A 20,197-nucleotide genomic window follows, 5' to 3' on the forward strand; every position below is an offset into this window, starting at 1 on the left:
AAAAATGAATCTCAGAAAATTCTAAGCCAACAACAACCCCTTGAGAATTTATAGCTTAATCCACTGCTTTCCAAAGTCTAGAATATCCCACTGAGAATCTGCAAGATCAGTAAGAATTCAGAATTTCAAAAATTATCTAATGGTAATTCTCAAAAAAAATCACCACACTTAATTTTGTGTAGTTATAACAGCAAGGAACAAGATTTAATAGGTTATACATTTTCAATACTGGGGGACAAAAACAAAATAAAACTGAATGTCTACAGAATTCAAGAGATCCCTCATGCTGCCAGAAAGAGCTGTTATCAATATGATCCTGTAGCCATTATGTGACTAACACTGAGATTCAGAAAAGTAAGTCTATGTCATTGAAAAACCAGTGAAACACCTAGGAAATATTCTATATACTTAATAATAAAAATATATAATATCCATTACATTAGTACAGCTGTTTAAATAAGTGACTTTATATGTCCAGAGAAGCTAAAAATAAAAAAAGAGAGAGACATGACTGGGGAGGTTTGCTTAGTATATATTTGCATAGGTCTTGCCCCAAACAAAATAAAGCTCAGACTCTGGGGCCCAAGGCAAAGAAACACACAAAGAGTACAAAAATATAGTCCCCAAAGTAAGATAATCATGTCATCTAAAAGCTTTGAAACACTTGTTTGTAAAGGTTTTCTTCAAATTAATTGGAACTGGAACCAATATATTAGAAACTGATTAGAACAGGCACAACACACAGATGCATTCATGTCACTCAAATCAATTCGCCACTGTTTAGTAACGTATCAGTATATCACTGCAGAAAGGTTGCTTTGCAAACAGAGGACACTGATCTCACCTGATTTCATTCTCATACTGTGGGGATAGTCTACCTGAATTCTGGTAAAAGCTTTTCAGGAAAGAGGGGGCAGTGAAGGAAGGGGCAGAGAAGGAAGTGTGAAGACTTGGAAGACTGGAGGAAGAATTACAGTCCTTGTGCATGCGCCGAGCTGGTGGAAGGATGCTGAGTACAGAAAATACAGCAAATTCGTCTTAAGTTATATTTTGGAACAATCTTCATTCACTATGAAATAGCATATACACAGGTTCTTGCTATCACTGTAATCAAGGCTGAATTTATATGGAAAAAATTTATATGCATGCAGTTCTCTATTAGATGATGATGACCTGGTTCATTGTTTCACAAACTGAATTCCTCATCTATGCAGCGTTTCTCAGCATATGTGTTTGTCTCTAAAATGCTCTTAACAATTTTAGGACAAAAAGTGTTTATTTTGACTTGCAAAATATCCTTCAAGGGGAAAAAGTAGGAAAGCACAAATAATTACAGGAAACAAGCTCCAGAAGGAAAAACTGATTATCAGTAGTTCAAAGACTTAATTATTTTAAAGATATAAATGCTTCTAAAAATTTAAGAACAACATGTTTGGTTGTTGGGAGTCATCATAATATCGTTGGCTTAATGAATGTTAATGACCATGTTCTTTCTTGCAGCCTGTAGAATTGTGCAGCCATGGTTTTATCTGAATCCTTAAGTCACCTACAAAGATTTTTTTCCAGAAGATTCTTTTCATAGCAAATGTTTACCATGATATAAATAGCATCTTCTCATATTGACAGAAATTCTTTGAGTATATACATTACAAAATGTGGAAAACATAAGAAAATATAGACATCATTTATCCTTTAATATTTTAAATTCTTAAAAATAACTTTTCCTGGAAAAAGATATTTAATGCCTTGGTTAAATATAAATGATCATAAAAAATGCTTGCTATATACATGAATACTTAGTTCTTTTTCATAAAAGAAAAATCTGAGGATAATTAGTTCTACTATTTTTATATACCTTAAATTCCTTGTTTATAATATGAAATTATAAAAACAATGAGAATTCAATTATATTTTTAAAAGAAATGCTGGTAAATAGCAACTAATTTAAAAATTAATCTTCTTTTTTAGACTTCTGATTTTATTTTTTTCCCTCTGACTGGAATCCCCATCAAACTATTTCCTAAACCAAACTCATAGGTAAAGAAGAGAAACAAAATTAGTCCTTGGATATAAATTCTGATTTGTACTATACAATAAGAAGTATAATCATTCTACAATTGCAAATTTTATTATCTCTTATCAAATGCTAAATTATTTTATTAAAGTATTTCCTAAATATCATGTGAGTTAATTTCTAATGGATGCTCATGTCAATTATGGTATATGCATTCTTCTTAATAAACATCATTTTATTCTAGATAAAATTTTTAACATTTTTCACATTTGGTGATAATTTTTATGAAATTAAATAACAGCCAAATTTTACCCCATGCATAAAGGTAATATGAGTGATTCTTTTTAACCTTTGTGTTTTTCACTGTAAGCTTACAGGAAGCTCAGCTATGTTATTTTCCAATTTGCTGCTTCATGAATGCCTTCATAGGAGACACTGAGGAACATGTATTGTCAGCAGGTTTTTCAGATAAAACAATGGCATGATATCTTGTTTTCTGCATTTTTTCTAGGAAAAAAAATACTTGCATCCAAAATGTTTGAACCCTGATCTTTGGGGATGCCTTAAAGCTTGCCTGCTTCCCTTAGTGACAAAGGTTTTGATAATTTAATTTACTTTTCTGGTCTCCCTGAAAACTAAACACTGGCTACAGCAGGAAGTCACAAAAACTCTTGACTCCACAGTGGTCAGAACACAGGGACAGGAGAATCTGGTTTCAGTTTCTGGAGAGAGGTTTGGACTCACCTGCACTGTTCGCTGGAGCTCTGCCTCAGAAGAGGGGAGCGAACCCCATGGGCCTTCCCATCCTGCAAATTCAGCTTCCTCTTCGTGCTTGAAGGTGGGTGGCTGAATGTGTGGGCCCGTCTTCGAAACTGCGGGGAGTCAGAATCCTCTTCAGGGAACGTCTGCCAAGCTGAGGACAGGGGGGAAGCTGGCGGGGTCCCTGGCGGAGAGTCTCCTGGCGAGTAGTCCTGAAATGCAAAAAGTCAGGCCTTTCTTTCCTACATGGATCATGGCAGACCTGTTCAGACACAGCTCAAAAGGGACAGAGTGTCTCTTCTGCCTCCTGAGTCAAGACAAACTGTTGTGTGTGTGGTTTTTTTTTTACTCAATCCATGCTGAAGCCTAATCACTATCACCACAGCCTATTTCTTCTGATAAGCAGCTGAAAGACAGCATCCTTAAAGATAGGCCAGAAAGTGAAAGGGATGATAAGAAAAGGTATTCTTTCCTGTCACCCCTTCTGGTAAAATGCTACAAAGCTACTGTACTCCTTGTTACCAGAAAGATGAAAAGAGATCCTGACCAAAAGAGGGTGGAGTCTGTATTAACATATCTACTGATTTCCGTGACATCTCTGTTGCACGCTTCCTGTACTGTCAAACAATATAACAACGCTTAAGTGTCCAAGTCTCATGGCAAAGACGTCAGGAAAATAAAATAAAGCCTGTTAAGTATCTTTCCTCACAGTGGATGTTTCTAACTACGTGGTACCTGAGGTAAAAAAATTTTTAAAGATATGAAAAACAGGAAATGAATGAAAAGTGAGCTCTGCCGGAATGCCTCTCATACTGCATGGGTCGGCAACATAAATCTTTCAATTTAGACAAGTATGCTGTTTATACTCTCCAGAACAGGCTCCGCTGTAGAAATCTGCAGCTTGATAAACACGGGTTAGGGCTCATGGACTCATAACTGTCCTCAATTCTACCGACAAAAAGTTTAGTGAAAATATTTTAGTATTTTTCCATTAAAAACAAATAGGTTGCATCTGCCTCAGGTTACATGTTACAGGAAACAGGAAACCAAACCTAGTGAGAATTGTCTATGAGATAAAGAAGAGCCTAATGTTGCAGTTAAAAGGGTTAAACATAGAGGAGGGGGAAGTAATATGAGGAGAGAACAAAGGCTAAAAAGATCGCCCTATAAGTACAGCAATTATATGGTTCCTTTTTCTATGGCTTTGGATCAATAGTTGTTCAATACTGTTTCCCAAAATATACTATCTCCAAACAGTCAAAAGCCTGAGAGAACAGAGTTAGTCAGCCAAAAACGTGTTCTGTCCCACCAAGAGAAAGCTTCAGTTGAATACATAGAAATCTCAACTAAAAAATGATGTACGACTTGAGAGTTGTGAATTAAGTTTTATTTGGGGCAAAATGAGGACTGCAGCCCAGGAGGCAGCATCTCAGATGTATGACCTTAAATTCATGGTTAACACCAGACTATGGTCATTTAAGTTCAAAGGCTCCTCTATGTTAGGAAAGGTTAAATCATACTAAAAATGATCAGTCTAGTAATTATGAGACAAGGCTGGGTACTTTATGAACTATGCCTGTTATTACCCTTAGACAGAGTGATTGGTATGGAACTCAGTGGATTTGTGGTACTAATTCATGGCCTTGATATCTACAGGGATGGATACAAAGGTGTAACCTGGAATTCCCATGAATTTAACATCATACATGTTAATAAATTAGAGGTAACCCCAACCAACCTATCACTGGTATGACCCCAGTGGGTTAAAGATCTGTATTCTACTAGTATGACCATTTAGCAGCTTTTGTGTGTGTGTGTGTGCGTATATGTGCCTTCAATGGGGTTGGAGGATGTAATTGACCATATCTAAGCCTTAACATCACTGCAGATGGTGACTGCAGCCATGAAATTAAAAGATGCTTACTCCTTGGAAGGAAAGTTATGACCAACCTAGATAGCATATTCAAAAGCAGAGACATTACTTTGCCAACAAAGGTCCATCTAGTCAAGGCTATGGTTTTTCCAGTGGTCATGTATGGATGTGAGAGTTGGACTGTGAAGAAAGCTGAGCGCCTTAGAATTGATGCTTTTGTACTGTGGTGCTGGAGAAGATTCTTGAGAGTCCCTTGGACTGCAAGGAGATCCAACCAGTCCATCCTAAAGGAGATCAGTCCTGGGTGTTCATTGGAAACAGTGTTCATTCACTGCTAAAGCTGAAACTCCAATACTTTGGCCACCTCATGCGAAGAGCTGACTCATTGGAAAAGACCCTCATGCTGGGAGGGATTGGAGGCAGGAGGAGAAGGGGAGGACAGATGGAGATTGAACCCCATGCTGCTATAGCTATTGACCTTCAACAGCCCCTGAGGGAGTCCAGGGTGGAATGAGGCACTCTGTGCTCCAGGGAATCTGGTGGGAGAGGTCTTTAGATAGTGGGATGTTTTTAGGAACAGATTTTATTATCTCAATCCTTGCATCTCCTCATATCTAGAGAAGCACTAAATCCCTTCATGGTGACATCAGATCCTCCTGACTAACAAAAACCCTTTTGTAAAATGAGTGCCTATGGTATTGAACTCCCCCTTCACCCAAACCTTATATTGACTTTCCCCACTGCTCTTTGGAGCAGTCTCTCAGAGCTATCTGAGATACTGCCTCCCAGGCTACAGTCCTCATTTTGCCCCAAATAAAACTTAACTCAAAACTCTCAAGTTGTAGATCTTTTTTTAGTTGACAGAAAGGAGCTAATATACAGAATCTTCTTTGGAATAATAAAAGCTCATGAGTTATTTTTTAGAAGTCATAAAGGACTCATAATAAAATAACTAAGCAAGCATAATACCATATTCGTGTTTGTTTTTGCCAAGTTGAAACAGCAGAAAAAAGGAGAGCTCCACTTGCATACCTTCTCTGAAGCAACACTGTTAGATCGTTCAAAGCTGTCCACACTTCCAAGCCGACCTCTCATTCTGTTAGCTCCCTGTGTGAAGAGTAAAATTAAATCATTCACACGGTTTGAATTTTCACTTTAAAATTATAAAAGGCAACTGTCAGTTTGTGTTAGTATGAAATCCATCCTTTGGGGGTTCACTCAAATTTGTTGGCAGCACTGCCCATAGCAAACACCCTCTTCCAACAACACAAGAGAAGACTCTACACGTGGACATCACCAGATGGTCAATACTGAAATCAGATTAATTATATTCTTTGCAGCCAAAGATGGAGAAGCTCTATATAGTCAGAAGAAACAAAACCAGGAGCTGACTGTGGCTCAGATCATGAACTCCTTATTAACAAATTCAGACTTAAATTGAAGACAGTAGGGAAAACCACTAGATCTTCAGGTATGATCTGAATCAAATCCGTTATGATTATACAGTGGAAGTGACAGATAGATTCAAGGGATTAGATCTGATAGAGGGCCTGAAGAACTATGGACGGAGGTTCCTGACACTGTATAGGAGGCAGGGATCAAGACCATCCCCAAGAAAAAGAAATGCAAAAAGGCAAAATGGTTATCTAAGGAAGACTTACAAATAGCTGAGAAAAGAAGAGAAGTGAAAGGCAAAGGAGAAAAGGGAAAAAATACTCATTTGAATTCAGAGTTCCAAAGAATAGCAAGGAGAGATAAGAAAGCCTTCCTCAGTGATCAATGCAAAGAAATAGTGGAAAACAATAGAATGGAAAAGACCAGAGATCTCTTCAAGAAAATTAGAGATACCAGGGGAACATTTCATGCAAAAATGGGCACAATAAAGGACAGAAATGATATGGACCTAACAGAAGCAGAAGATATTAAGAAGAGGTGACAAGAATACACAGAAGAACTATAGACAAGATCTTCATGACCCAGATAATCACGATGGGGAGATCACTCACCTAGAGCCAGACATCCTGGAATGAGAGGTCAAGTGGATAGTGGAAGCATCACTATCAACAAAGCTAGTGGAGGTGATGGAATTCCAGTTGAGCTGTTTCAAATTCTAAAAGATGATGCTGTGAAAGTGCTGCACTCAATATGCCAGCAAATTTGGAAAACTCAGCAGTGGCCACAGGACTGGAAAAGGGCAGTTTTCGTTTCAATCCCAAAGAAAGGCAATGCCAAAGAATGCTCAAACTACTGCACAATTTCACGCATCTCACACGCTAGCAAAGTAATGCTCAAAATTCTCCAAGCCAGGCTTCAACAGTATGTGAACCATGAACTTCCAGATGTTCAAGCTGGATTTAGAAAAGGCAGAGGAACCAGTAATCAAATTGCCAATATCCGCTGGATCATTGAAAAAGTAAGAGAGTTCCAGAAAAACATCTACTTCTTCTTTATTGGCTATGCCAAAGCCTTTGACTGTGTGGATCACAACAAACTGTAGAAAATTCTTAAAAGAGATGGGAATACCAGACCACCTGACCTGCCTCTTGAGAAATCTGTATGCAGGTCAAGAAGCAATAGTTAGAACTGGACATGGAACAACAGACTGGTTCCAAATTGGGAAAGGAGTTCGACAAGGCTGTATACTGTCACCTTTCTTATTTAACTTACATACAGAGTATATCATGAGAAATGCTGGACTGGATGAAGCACAAGCTGGAATCAAGATTGCTGGGAGAAATATCAATCACCTCAGATATGCAGATGACACCACCCTTATGGTAGAAAGCAAGGAAGAACTCAAGAGCCTCTTGATGAAAGTGAAAAAAGGAGAGTGAATAAGTTGGCTTAAAGCTCAACATTCAGAAAATGAAGATCATGGCATCTAGTCCCATCACTTCATGGCAAATAGATGGGGAAACAATGGAAACAATGAGAGACTTTATTTTGGGGGGCTCCAAAATCACTGCAGATGGTGATTGCAGCCAGGAAATTAAAAGATGCTTGCTCCTTGGAAGAAAAGTTATGACCAATCTAGACAGCATATTAAAAAGCAGAGATATTACTTTGCCAACAAAGGTCCGTCTAGTCAAAACTTTGGTTTTTCCAGTAGTCATATGGATGTGAGAGTTGGACTATAAAGAATGCTGAGCGCTGAAGAATTGATGCTTTTAAACTGTGGTATTGGAGAAGACTTTTTAGAATCCCTTGGACTGCAAGGAGATCCAACCAGTCAATCCTAAAGGAGATCAATCCTGGGTGTTCATTGGAAGGACTGATGCTGAAGCTGAAACTCCAATACTTTGGCCACTTGATGCAAAGCACTGACTCATTGGCAAAGACCCTGATGCTGGGAAAGATTGAAGGTGGGAGGAGGAGGGGACAACAGAGGATGAGATGGTTGGATGGCATCACTGACTCGATGGACATGAGTTTAGTAAGCTCTGGGAGCTGGTGATGGACAGGAAAGACAGGCGTGCTGCAATCCATGGGGTCGCAAAAGAGTTGGACATGACTGAGCAACTGAGCTGAACTGAACTGAACTGATTAACAGCCGTTCCAGCATGGTAAATAGAACTGTTCCCCATCTATTTCCATTATTTCTAAATCAGCCATCAGATAACCAAATACTCAGACCAAGCTACTGAAGTGACTTTGGTTACAAGGTTAAACATTATTCACATATAAGATGAGAGAGTTCCATGAACGTGATATCACATACAGGTAAACACACGTGGAAAGTAAAGCACAACAAACCACAACAGTTATAAAGAAAATGGCTTATTACATACAGCTCCCTATAAGCTAGATCATAACTTACATTATAGGATGATAATAAGCACAGGTTAAAAAAAGAAAATGCATCCTAAAATGTATGGATTTATCTTCATTCATTATTCCATAAAACAAAACTACTTCAGGAAAGCACTTCTCTCCAGAAGACTAGAGAAAAGTCTGCTTCAGTATTGGTGAACTGGTTCTTTACTTTCTTTTAACACAGTTCCTTCATATGGATTTCATAGATGGTCTAAGAAAAGAACCAAAGAGATCATCTCATCTAATTTCCCCCACTTTACATAGGAAGAAACTGAAGCCAAGTATTGAAGAAAAGAAGATGGAAAGGCTGGTTGGGAACCACATTACATAGAAGGTCTTAGGAGACAAAATAACAGACTAAGAAGTTCTACATAACTTGGGAAAGTTCTGAAAAGAGTAACTAGAAATACATCAAGTCGGTGTGACAGTAACTCTGCACAATGAAAAAGCACCCAATATTTTTATAGCGCTCTACAACATTAAAGAGTGTCTCCAAACATTCTTGGGTTTCATTTGGTGGGGAGGGAAAAGGCATTAAGCTTCACTTTAATTTTTAATCAAAGTAATACCTGCACAAAGTTTCAAAAGTCAAACTAGGGACTTCCCTGGTGGTCTAATGGTTAAGAATTCACCTTCCAATGCCAGGGACACAAGTTTGATACCCAGTTGGGGAACTAAGATCCACAATGCCAAGGGGCATCTAAACCCACGTGCCACAACTGTAGAAGCCCTCATGTGCTTCAACGAAGACCGAGCACGGCCAAAAAAAAAGTCAAACTGTACTACAAAACTTGTAACGATAAATGACAATCACCAGATCCGTCTCTCACACACTGAATCCCATTCTTCAAAAGTAAGCACTTGAAATTAAATTTATGTTAATGCTTCTGTTGCTCACTTTAATGCTTTTGTTGTTCAGTCATCAAGTTGTGTCCAATTCTTTGCAACCCCATGGACTTGCAACCCCCAAGCACGCTAGGCTTCCCTGTCCCTCACCATTGAATCGGTGGTGCCTTCCAACCATCTCATCCTCTGTCGTCCCCTTCTCCTCCTGTCTTCAATCTTTCCCAACATCAGGGTTTTTTCCAATGAGTTAGCTGTTCGCATCAGGCGGCCAAAGTATTGGAGCTTCAGGCACTATCTATTGACCTCCTACTCTGGAAGATGAGACTTTAGAATTCTAACTTCATTCAGTCAGTCAGTTCAGTTGCTCAGTCATGTCCAACTCTTTGCAACCACATGAACCGCAGCATGCCAGGCCTCCCTGTCCATCGCCAACTCCCGGAGCTTACCCAAATTCATGTCCATTGAGTCAGTGATGCCATCTAACCATCTCATCCTCTGTAGTCCCCTTCTCCTTCCACCTTCAATCTTTCCCAGCATCAGGGTTTTTTCAAATGATTCAGCTCTTCACATCAGGTGGCCAAAATATTAGAGTTTCAGCTTCAACATCAGTCCTTCATTACCCATCACCATACACAATTCTCTCTTCCCTTCTTTTCCCAGTAGACTTAGATCACAAGTTTCAGTTAAACTAATATTTGGTTCTTAGATTTTTAGACCTTGTAAATATTGTCTGCACCTGAGCTACATATATATTTCACTATTAATACAACTCACATCTTGTACAATTTGTTTTTCAGAAAATCACCTGAAACGAGTGAAAGTGTTAGTCATTCAGTCGTGTCTGACTCTTTGCAATGCCATGGACTGTAGTCCACCAGGCTCTTCCATCCATGGAATTCTCCAGGCAAGAATACTGGAGTGTGCAGCCATTCTCTTCTCCAGGGGATCTTCCCGACCCAGGGACTGAACCCAGGTCTCCTGCATTGCAGGCAGGTTCTTTACCATCTGAGCCACCAGGGAAGCCCCATAACTACCTGAGTAATCACTAATTTGTTACTACTAATTTATTTGTTTATCATTTATTTATCACCGTCAGGGCTTCCCAGGTGGTGCTGGTCATAAATAACTTGGCTGCCAGTGTAGGAGATGCAAAGGACGTGGGTTCAATCCCTGGGTCGGAAAGATCCCCTGGGGGATAGGATGGTTATAACTCTAGTATTCTTGCCGGGAGAATCCCACGGACAGAGGAGCCTGGAGAGCTAGAGTCCATAGGGTCACAGAGATTCAGACACAACTGAGGCAATAGCACCAACAACCACATTATGGGCATCCATCACATAATGCGTCAATTACATTTTTTCTTTTGCTTTGAGCAAACCATTTTTGAGACTTCTGTCTTCCTGTCCCAGTCTGGACTGGTAGAAATTCAGGTTTGCCAAATAGATGTTTCCAGTATTCTCCTTCACTATCAACCTAGAAATTTCCTCTGATGCTATCTTCTGTTGAAATTTCTGTTTCCCTGGGCCATGTCTTCCTCTTTTTCAGCTTACTTCTTCATTTTAGCAGAACATAGATTCCAGGTGCTTTCTGAGAAAGGGAGACTGGGAAGTATTTTTTTTTTTAATTTATCAACACATGTCTGTAAATGCCTTTGTTCTTTATTTATACTACACTAATAGTTGGGCTGAATATATAGTTCTGCTTGGAAACATTCCTTCAGGTTATGTTAGCAGTGCTCAAGTGTTTTCTGGTACAGAAGTCTAATGTCATTGTGACCTGACCCTTACGACCCTGTTATTTCTCTATGGAGGAGAATCTAAGTTTACCCTTGGGCATTATGAAATTTCACAATGAATTGCCTTGGCATGGCTTTGTTCAGTCTTTCTATTGTGTATTTCCTGAGTTCATTAAATTTTGAAACATGTCCATTAGCTCTGAGAAATTTTTTCAATGATTTCTGTAGAAATTTCTGCATGTATTTTCTTTCTGGAACTCCTACCCCTTGGCTTTTGGACCTCCAGACAGATTCTTTAACTGTTTACATTGTTCTCTTATTTTCCATTTCTTTCTCATTTTGCTTTACTTTCTGGAAGATTTTTTTTCAACTTAGTTTCATTGCCTTCTATTGAATTTCTCTTTTTATGTTCACTATCAGAAAGTTATAAAAGTTCTATCCTGTTCTTAACTGACTCTTTTGTATTCATGGTGGCCCTCTTGTTTCATAGAAGCAATACTTATTCTCATGTGTATATATATCACATATATATGTGTGTGTATATATATCAATTATAGTTTTCTATCTCTGGTGGCTCTGTCAATACCAACTATATCAATCATAAAACTAATAGCTGCATCTAATATTACCAAATGCTTACCATGTGCCATGTATTATGTAAAGTATTCTATCAGGCATTACCTCATTAATCCCCACAACAGTTCTAATGAAGTAGATACTTAATTTGGCTCAACATTATAGATAAAGAGACTGAAGCTCTGGTAGCTGAAGTAGCCAACATTTACACAGTTAAAAAACTGAGCAGCAATTTGAATTCAGGGAAGACAATTTTAAAGTGAGGCTCTTGAGCTCAATACTGTTTCCTAAAGATAGAGCTTTGTGAAAAGTAAAATTACGAATAAAACCAATTAGCCTACATTAGCTGTGTTATTTTGTAAATGTCCTAGAATTTGATCAAGGCTGTTTCAGTTCTTCAGTTCTATACTATAACATGATAAACTATAAATGTGGCTGATAAATTATGGGGTTCGAGTTTGTGGGCAAGAAAAACGGGCCATGTTGCTTTCTGCTACTTTTTTAGCTGCTACTTATATGCCAACCGGCCTGGTTATTTCAAACAGGCTATTTGCTCACGATAGAGAAAGCATTCAGATGGATATCAAACCATTTCCATCATTAAAAAAACATTGTCACACATATTACTTGTAGGAGTGTTTTATCCATAAGTTTTTCTTAAACACAAAGAAAAATAAACTTACTTTAAAATTTACTCTACCACAATTGTTAACTCACACATTTTAACAAATAAAGACAATGACTATTACTCTGCAGAAAACATAAAATAAGGACTTTTTTCCAACTCACACTTTATATTAATAGACAGTTCTCTTTTAGAATCATAATTAATATACTAGTAAATATTCCTCTTTTGAAAAACTTCAATTTGAGAAAAAGCAACAGACAAACAACAAGAATATAAGACTCCATCCTCTCATTTTTGAACAGATAGCTTTTTCAGTTTTACTACACTATGATTTAGTAATAGATGTGTCAAGCCTTTTCCTTTGGACTCACTTTTTAATTGTTTATGAACTGAGCTTTAAAGCATTTTGAAAATGTATCCTATTTCATAAACAGCTATAGTTCATTAAATGAAATATTCTAACATTTAAAAATAGCAGCAATTATGAGCCAAACTATGACTGGAGGGTCAACTTTCTACTATATCACTCAGAGAGAAAAAAAAAAAAACAAAAAACTGACAAGTTTTAGAAGTGGGCGAAACCCATTTTCCATGTGTAACCTCTGAAACAACATGGTTAGCTGCCAGCCTTTCCAAGAAGTCCATTCTTCTGCATATGTTGCAAGTAAGACCTTGTTAGGTCACATAATTTATGGCATTTGGCAGTACTTTGAGACACAAAAGCTACAGTGTCCACCTTGACCAGAATAGACCGGCAGTGCCCTTGCTGGAAATTCATTACAGCTGATCAAGGCTATGGAGCGGCACTTCAAAGTGCGTCACGTAAGTACTGTGTGGAATGCCAAGGTACTCGGTAGGATAATATCCTTGTGTCATTTGTCAATGACAAGTTCCAGGGCTTACCACTGTTGTATGTACCACCTCATATCCACAGTGTGACATTTTCCTAACATACTGACATTTCATCCTCACGGCAATGGACCCTAATCAGAATGGATGGGAAATGTTTTCCCATTTCACAAGTGGAGAAAAAACTGTTTAGAAAGGTAAATAATTTGTCCAAGGTCATAAATATAAAATGTGCTTGAATTCAGATCCCTGACCACCCCATAAATGATCAATCTACTAAAATTCTCACTCAATACTATGGGCGAGAGGGAGAAAAGGAGAGAGGGAAGGACTGAGAGAGAAAGAAAGAACCTAACTGATTTATAAATGTTGATGACAAGGAGATAAGGAAGTTTTATGAGAAGTTACATTAACACACTTCTGATTAATCTTCTAGAGGCTTTTTCCTAGGTTCTATTTTCTGCTAATAAAATAACAGCATTGTCAGAGGACCATGATTGCTGTAGGGCTTTTGTTAAAATTAGAAGACTTCCATCATTAATAGAAATACCCATAAAGGATTTTGAGTTCTAGCAGAGAAATAAAAATAAGAATACTAGACATCAGAAGTCACTGTTCCAATGCACTACTATGTTGACTTTCCTACCTTTAACACTTTGGAAGATAACAGGTAGTTATTTTGTAGACTGTATCTCAAAGTGGGTTTGTTGATGTTTCCTTATGATTAGATTCAAGTATTGCCCCTCTGGCGGGAATACCACAGAAGTGCTTCTGTATTCTTTGTAGCATAGGATTTTAATTTTGTCCATTGTTGATGACGTTCAACTTATCATTTGATTAAGAAGATGCCTGTCAGCCTTTTTCACCATAAAGTTACTATTTTCCCCTTTGTAATTACTAAGTATTCATTCTATCCAGTAAATATCCTGATAATGATCAAATTGTCAATTTATTTTTCACATCTGAATAGACTCAGTTTCCTTTCATACAGGAAATGGATACCCACTCTGGCATTCTTGCCTGGAGAATTCCATGGACAGAGGAGCCTGGCAGGCTGCAGGCCATGCGGTCACTGAGTCAGATACAAGTGGGCGACTAAGCGCCTTAGTACCTTCCTATTATACAACAGGCTACTGTCTGTCACTGTCAATTATTGTGACGCTCAAATTGTCTCAGATGTCACCACTGGAATCGTTCAAGGTGTTTATGTCTTTGTGACATCCTGCCATCTCTCTTTGACAACTTCTTTATTATCTAGAATGCCAAGGTGCTCTGGACTTCTCTCGTAATTTCCATATAGTCCTAGAACTAGCCATTTCTGCCAGGATCCTGGTTCCCTCTTTGTTTCTGTACAGAAACCGAAATCTGAGTCCTAAATCAAAAATCTGGTCACCCAAACAGACTTTAACCTGGTCACCCAACCAAGCTTAATTTATTATCTGACATGTATAGAAAAGCTGTTCCCAGTGCCTATCAGTGGACTATATACACACATTTACACACATACACATATATTAATACATATATTACATACATATTATATGTATGTGTATAATATATGTATATGTTATCCTATTGCTCAAAACAGAAAAACCAAGATTCCATACTGCTACCTCTGAGTTGAATTCAACAGCAGCAGAATTCATTCTAATTCCCTCTCCCCTTTTAACTTTGTAATTCCCTTCTCCCAGAATCCCACTATCCCTCAACATTTACATATTTGGTCAGTTCCCTGTATGTAACCAGTCTGCACAATTGGCACCTCACCCTCTTCTCACCCCACCCAGCTCCAGCAACCCCACACAAGGCACCATCATTGTACTGGGCACCTGGAATGCTTTCTCCCCTCCACTCTGCCTCTGACACCCCGTGCTGAGCCATCCTGCCCCAGGGCACCCTCTTCACCTGCTCATGCTCCACTTGTAGCAACCAGTTTGCCCCCACAGGCTGACACCCTCCTCATCACACTGGGGTTTCTGCACACTGCTTTGGGCCACCCACCCCCACCACCACACACAGCACCCATTCAGACTGTCTCCTTGCCCTGAGCCACTGTGTCTCCTCTGCCTTACAGACCCAAGACATACACCTTGCTATGTCTTGTCTAGTAGCTTCAGGAGTGAACTGTTCAGGAAGATGAAAATGAAGAGGAAGAAAAATCACTATGCTATTTTTAAACAGAATAAATAAATTCACTGAAGAATACACACATTTCTGTTAAACTACAGCTAAATTTTTTTCATTTTAAGTGGAGGATAATTGTAATATTGGGATGGTTTCTTTCCATAGAAGCAACCTAAATGTCCATCGAAAAAGGAAGGATAAAGAAGTTGTGGTAGATATACACAATGGAGTATTACTCAGCTATAAAGTGAAATGCATTTGAGTCAGTTCGAATGAGGTGGATGAACCCAGAGCTTATCATACAGAGTGAAGTAGGTCAGAAAAAGGAAGACAAATATAATGTTTAATGCATATATATGGAATCTAGAAATGCTTAAAGTTTTCAGCATTCCCTCTCAGCTCCTAAGAATCAGTAAAAGAAAGACCCCCATTATAACTTTAAATGGTAAATTATAAAAAGTTCATACAAGATTGGACATCAGTATTCTATTTCCCCTCTACTATACATATATCTCAACTACTAAATGACTACTGTTCAAATTCAGACAGAAGATGCACAAGAATAAATCTAGATCTGAGAATAAAACTTATTTTGAGAGATTATTTTAAATAAGCATTAACTAACTTAAAGTTATCTTAGTAGTTTTTTTGTTTTTTTTTTTAAGGAAATCGTCTGTAAGCCAGTTGAGAATGAAGCAGAGTAATTAGACAACACATAATATCTTGAAAACCTCAGTTTAATCTTACCCTTGAGAAGATATTTTCCAGGGAGCTAGTTAAGGATCTCTTAGCTTTATTTTTCAGAATGTCAAGTTTGAACCTTCCACTGCTTGTCGCATTTTCCGGGATTGTACTATTTGAAATAGTCTATGGAAAGAAAAACATTAATTTTGGTTTGGAAAAACTCAAGGTTAAATGAAGCTTTAAAGACAGGCTTATGATTAAACCATTAAAAAGCACAAGAATTCTTCTGGAGCTCTATTAAAGAAGTAATAATTTAGGTTCCACATCATAAGCACACAGATTATAAGCAAATGGGTTTAATATTATAAGTAGTAAAAAAGATAGAAATAAGATCTTTCATTTATGCCTTTCCTCTCTGCTAATATATTCTTGCTGCATTTAACAAAAACTAAAGATGTCACTTTTTACTGCTGTTATTTTGATTAATAACTATATTCATGCTTTTCCAAATTGCATCCTTTATATCCAAATTACCAAGGAAAACACAAGAAACAGTTTTCAAAGAACAAAGAATCTTTTAGTAAAGCTGGATTCTGCTAATGCATTTGTTATAATTCGCTTTTCATTTGCGAGTGGGTCATCTATCTTTTCAGTCAACAAGTACTCCCTGATAGTACTAAGCTGTATGAGAACCTACAATATGTCCACTATATAAATTGAGATTCTCTAAATATTTTATCCTATACAGACATAAAAAGCTACTATGTATATCACATGGTTCTTCATGCCAGAAAACTTCCAAAAGAGAAAACTTTGTCCTTTGCCTGTGGAGGAAATATCCTCACATGTAACAGTGAAAAGAAGCAACACATAAATATAAAGAAAAAGATACACAGGATTTAATGTGGGCAGGAAAAAAAAAAAAGGGTGAAGACTTTCCCAACAGCGGGAATGATGCTGGCAAAATCATAAAGGCTGGGATGCTCACAGGACAGGATGTCAGTACAGATAGTTGACTGCAACAGAAGGAAGTGAGTGGAAAGTGGAAAAGTGAAGCTGGAGATAAAACCTTGATCTTAAATGTTGGGTAATTAGGAAGAATCACTGATTACAATTTATAAGCAGAAGAATATCACTGTGAAAGTAATGTTTGGGGAAGATTTATGTGAAAAGAGTGTTCAAAAGTCACCCGAAGGACTGGGAAATCAGAGACTGGAAGATCAGATGGGAGGCTTCAGCACAGTCTACACAGGAGACAACAGAGGTCTGTAGTGGAGTTGGTGCCACAGGATCTTCTAAGGAGTTACTGATAAACAGTGGATCGGAATGAGGGCTAGACTGGGTTCTGGCTGTGTATAAGGACTAGGATACTCATTATTCTAAGGCTTTGGGATGAATGACACAACTGAAATAGGGAAATCGTATTGTCACTGAGCGCAGTGTCTGACAGAGCAGCTACTCAGTGAATTTGCTGTTGTTGGGTCTCTAAGCCGCAGAAGGCAATGGCACCCCACTCCAGTACTCTTGCCTGGAAAATCCCATGGACGGAGGAGCCTGGTAGGCTGCAGTCCATGGGGTTGCAAAGAGTGGGACACGACTGAGTGACTTCCCTTTCACTTTTCACTTTCATGCATTGGAGAAGGAAATAGCAACCCACTCCAGTGTTCTTGCCTGGAGAATCCCAGGGGCGGGGGAGCCTGGTGGGCTGCCCATCTATGGGGTCGCACAGAGTCGGACATGACTGAAGCAACTTAGCAGCAGCAGTAGCAGTAGCAGCAGTCTCTAAGCCATGTCCCACTCTTTGCTACCCCATGGATTGTAGCCCGCCAGGCTTCTCTGTCCATGGGATTCTCCAGGCAAGAATACTGGAGTGGCTTGCTATTTCCTTCTCCAGGGGATCTTCCCAACCCAGGGATCGAACATACATCTCCTATACTGCAGGCAAGTTCTTTACCACTGAACCACCTGGGAAGCCCACTCAGTGAATACTAGTGGAAGGAAGAAAGGAAAAGAAAGAGCAAAGGAGAGCAAGAGGAAGGAATTTAAGTATACTGGCAGGAAAACATACATAAATTGTTAAAACCTCCTCTGTGACCTTGAGTTCTCTCCATCATATAGAAAATTTGTGTCACTACTCACATACTGCCTTTGGTCTTCTGGTCAACATGACTATTATCACCAATGACTGATTTAAGCAAACCCATTAACAGATTTTACTCTTTAAATTTCTTGACCTTCTTGTGTCACTGGACATCACTGATCTTACTTGAACTTTTCTCCTACCTTGGTCATACCATAATAAATCTTTCTACCTCATTATTCCCTTTCAGTCTATTACTGGCTCCATTTTAATTTACTCATTGCCTAAAATGTGGGTATCCCTCAGAACACCCGCCTTTGACTTCAAACCTGTGCCAAAGCTCACTGTCTTCTGCATTAATAATGTCAACTCAAATTCTACAAGCACCAAATCCATTTTCTAATTATATCTCAAACACACTTGCAAAATTGAATTTTTCTTTCTTATTTCCATCTTCTGCCCTACTCTTGTCTTCTTTGTGTATTTCTTAGCTATTGCACCCAGTTCTTCCAAATCTGAAACCCTGAAGTCTCTCCCAGCAAGACCCTTTCCCATCCTAAACGTATCTATCCAATCAGTCACCAAGTCCTAAGGATTATGCTTCCCAAATAGCTCTTGACTCAGTGCCTCCCTTATATCTCCAGGGCTCCAGTTTAGCCTCTAAGACAAAATAAATTTTTCAAGATAGAATCATTCAATCTATTTATGTCCCAGTGCTATCTCTGTCTAGAACATACTTATATATCACCATGCTAACCACACTGTACTTCCACTTTCACTTCATTTGATTACATGTTGGTTTTTCCTTCTTAACAGTTAGAGGTCAGAAAAGAGCTGTCATTATTCATCTCTATTACCTAGTACATAGTATGTACTTGATAAATGAATCATTTCTCACATAGTCTATTACCAGAGTCTCCCAATTAAAAAATGTTACTTCAGTCCTGGCACTGGTAACCCCCTCACTCACCAACCAGCCCCATAAACCGACCATCACTATGACAGAAGAGTTATCTCTTTAAAGTACAAATCTGATTTTCTCTTGCTTTTACCTGAAATCCTTCAATGACAAAGTCAGGCATAGCACTTAAGGCTCTTTATCATCTCACCACTGCTTAGCCTCCAGCCTTATCCCCCATCAATCCCCAGTTCAGTTCAGTTCAGTCGCTCAGTCGTGTCCGACTCTTTGCGACCCCATGAATCACAGCACGCCAGGCCTCCCTGTCCATCACCAACTCCTGGAATTCACTCAAACTCACGTCCATCGAGTCGGTAAAGCCATCCAGCCATCTCATCCTCTGTTGTCCCCTCCTCCTCCTGCCCCTCAAGCAAACCCTAAAAAGCCAGTATGTCCTTGGAGGGCCTGCAAGGAGTATGTTCACTCATGGTCACAAAGTTACCGCTTAACTGCTCAGTGTTCCTTCTTAAAACACAAATCCTCAACTGTTCTGATTAGCAAATTTTATCTCCCCTAAAATTCCAGCCCCACCCTCCCCCTAAAATCTCTTCCTCTCCAGTTCTTTCATGCTTTCCTCTACCCTCACTCCCTGCTCTGGTTCCAAAGCAAACACATAGCCACTTCATGTTCACTGCACATTCTTTTAAAAAGCTATCTTGTTGCCTGTACTACATGTATCTATTAATATTTATGGCTGCAAAGAGTCAGAAAGGACTGAGCAACTAATACTTTTCACTTTTAATATTTAGATTTGCATTCCCTTTTGGATTATTTGAGCTCCTCTCTGCAGGCTGCATCATCATTGATGTCTTTTTTGTCACATTATCATATAGCTTGGCTCATAGAAGGTCCTCTAGAAGTACTTATACAATAAATAATTAAGGAATCACTTATCACATGGCAAGTGATTTGTTCTGAACAAAATGAAATAAAAATATAACCTGAATTAGTGTTATTGAGGTAAATATGTCATAATTTCCTTAGACGTCATTGCCAGTGGTCTTGCTTTATCTACATGCAGCTGAGAACACATTCTAAACCATGTGCACAGAAATATCATCCCTTAGTTTGCAATCAGGAGCGCCGTTTCCATGACATTACTTCTTCTTTGCATGTTTGCTTAATATTGCTCAAGGCTGTGTAAGTTTTTAATGAAATAAGATGTTCATATGAATTTGAAATAAAATAATGGATTAGTATTACTAAAATATACACATTCATTCTAAATCATGAGCATTTGCTATTGCTGGTTTTCTAT

The 20,197-nt window shown here is 38.6% G+C and overlaps 1 protein-coding gene across 1 annotated transcript in view; it reads right to left on the bottom strand.

Annotated features, from left to right (window-relative positions):
• The window catches only part of TBC1D4 (TBC1 domain family member 4), a 220,446-nt gene that overhangs the window by 43,467 nt on the left and 156,782 nt on the right, over positions 1-20,197 (bottom strand). The window contains exons 8-11 of the mRNA XM_052650019.1: positions 15,965-16,084; positions 5,679-5,753; positions 2,759-2,985; positions 845-1,009 (exon numbers count right to left, since the gene is read on the bottom strand). Coding sequence (XP_052505979.1) covers positions 845-1,009; positions 2,759-2,985; positions 5,679-5,753; positions 15,965-16,084 — 587 coding nt within the window. The remainder of the gene's footprint in view (positions 1-844; positions 1,010-2,758; positions 2,986-5,678; positions 5,754-15,964; positions 16,085-20,197) is intronic.

This window comes from Budorcas taxicolor, chromosome 12, assembly GCF_023091745.1.
Source record: "Budorcas taxicolor isolate Tak-1 chromosome 12, Takin1.1, whole genome shotgun sequence".
NCBI lineage: Eukaryota > Metazoa > Chordata > Mammalia > Artiodactyla > Bovidae > Budorcas > Budorcas taxicolor.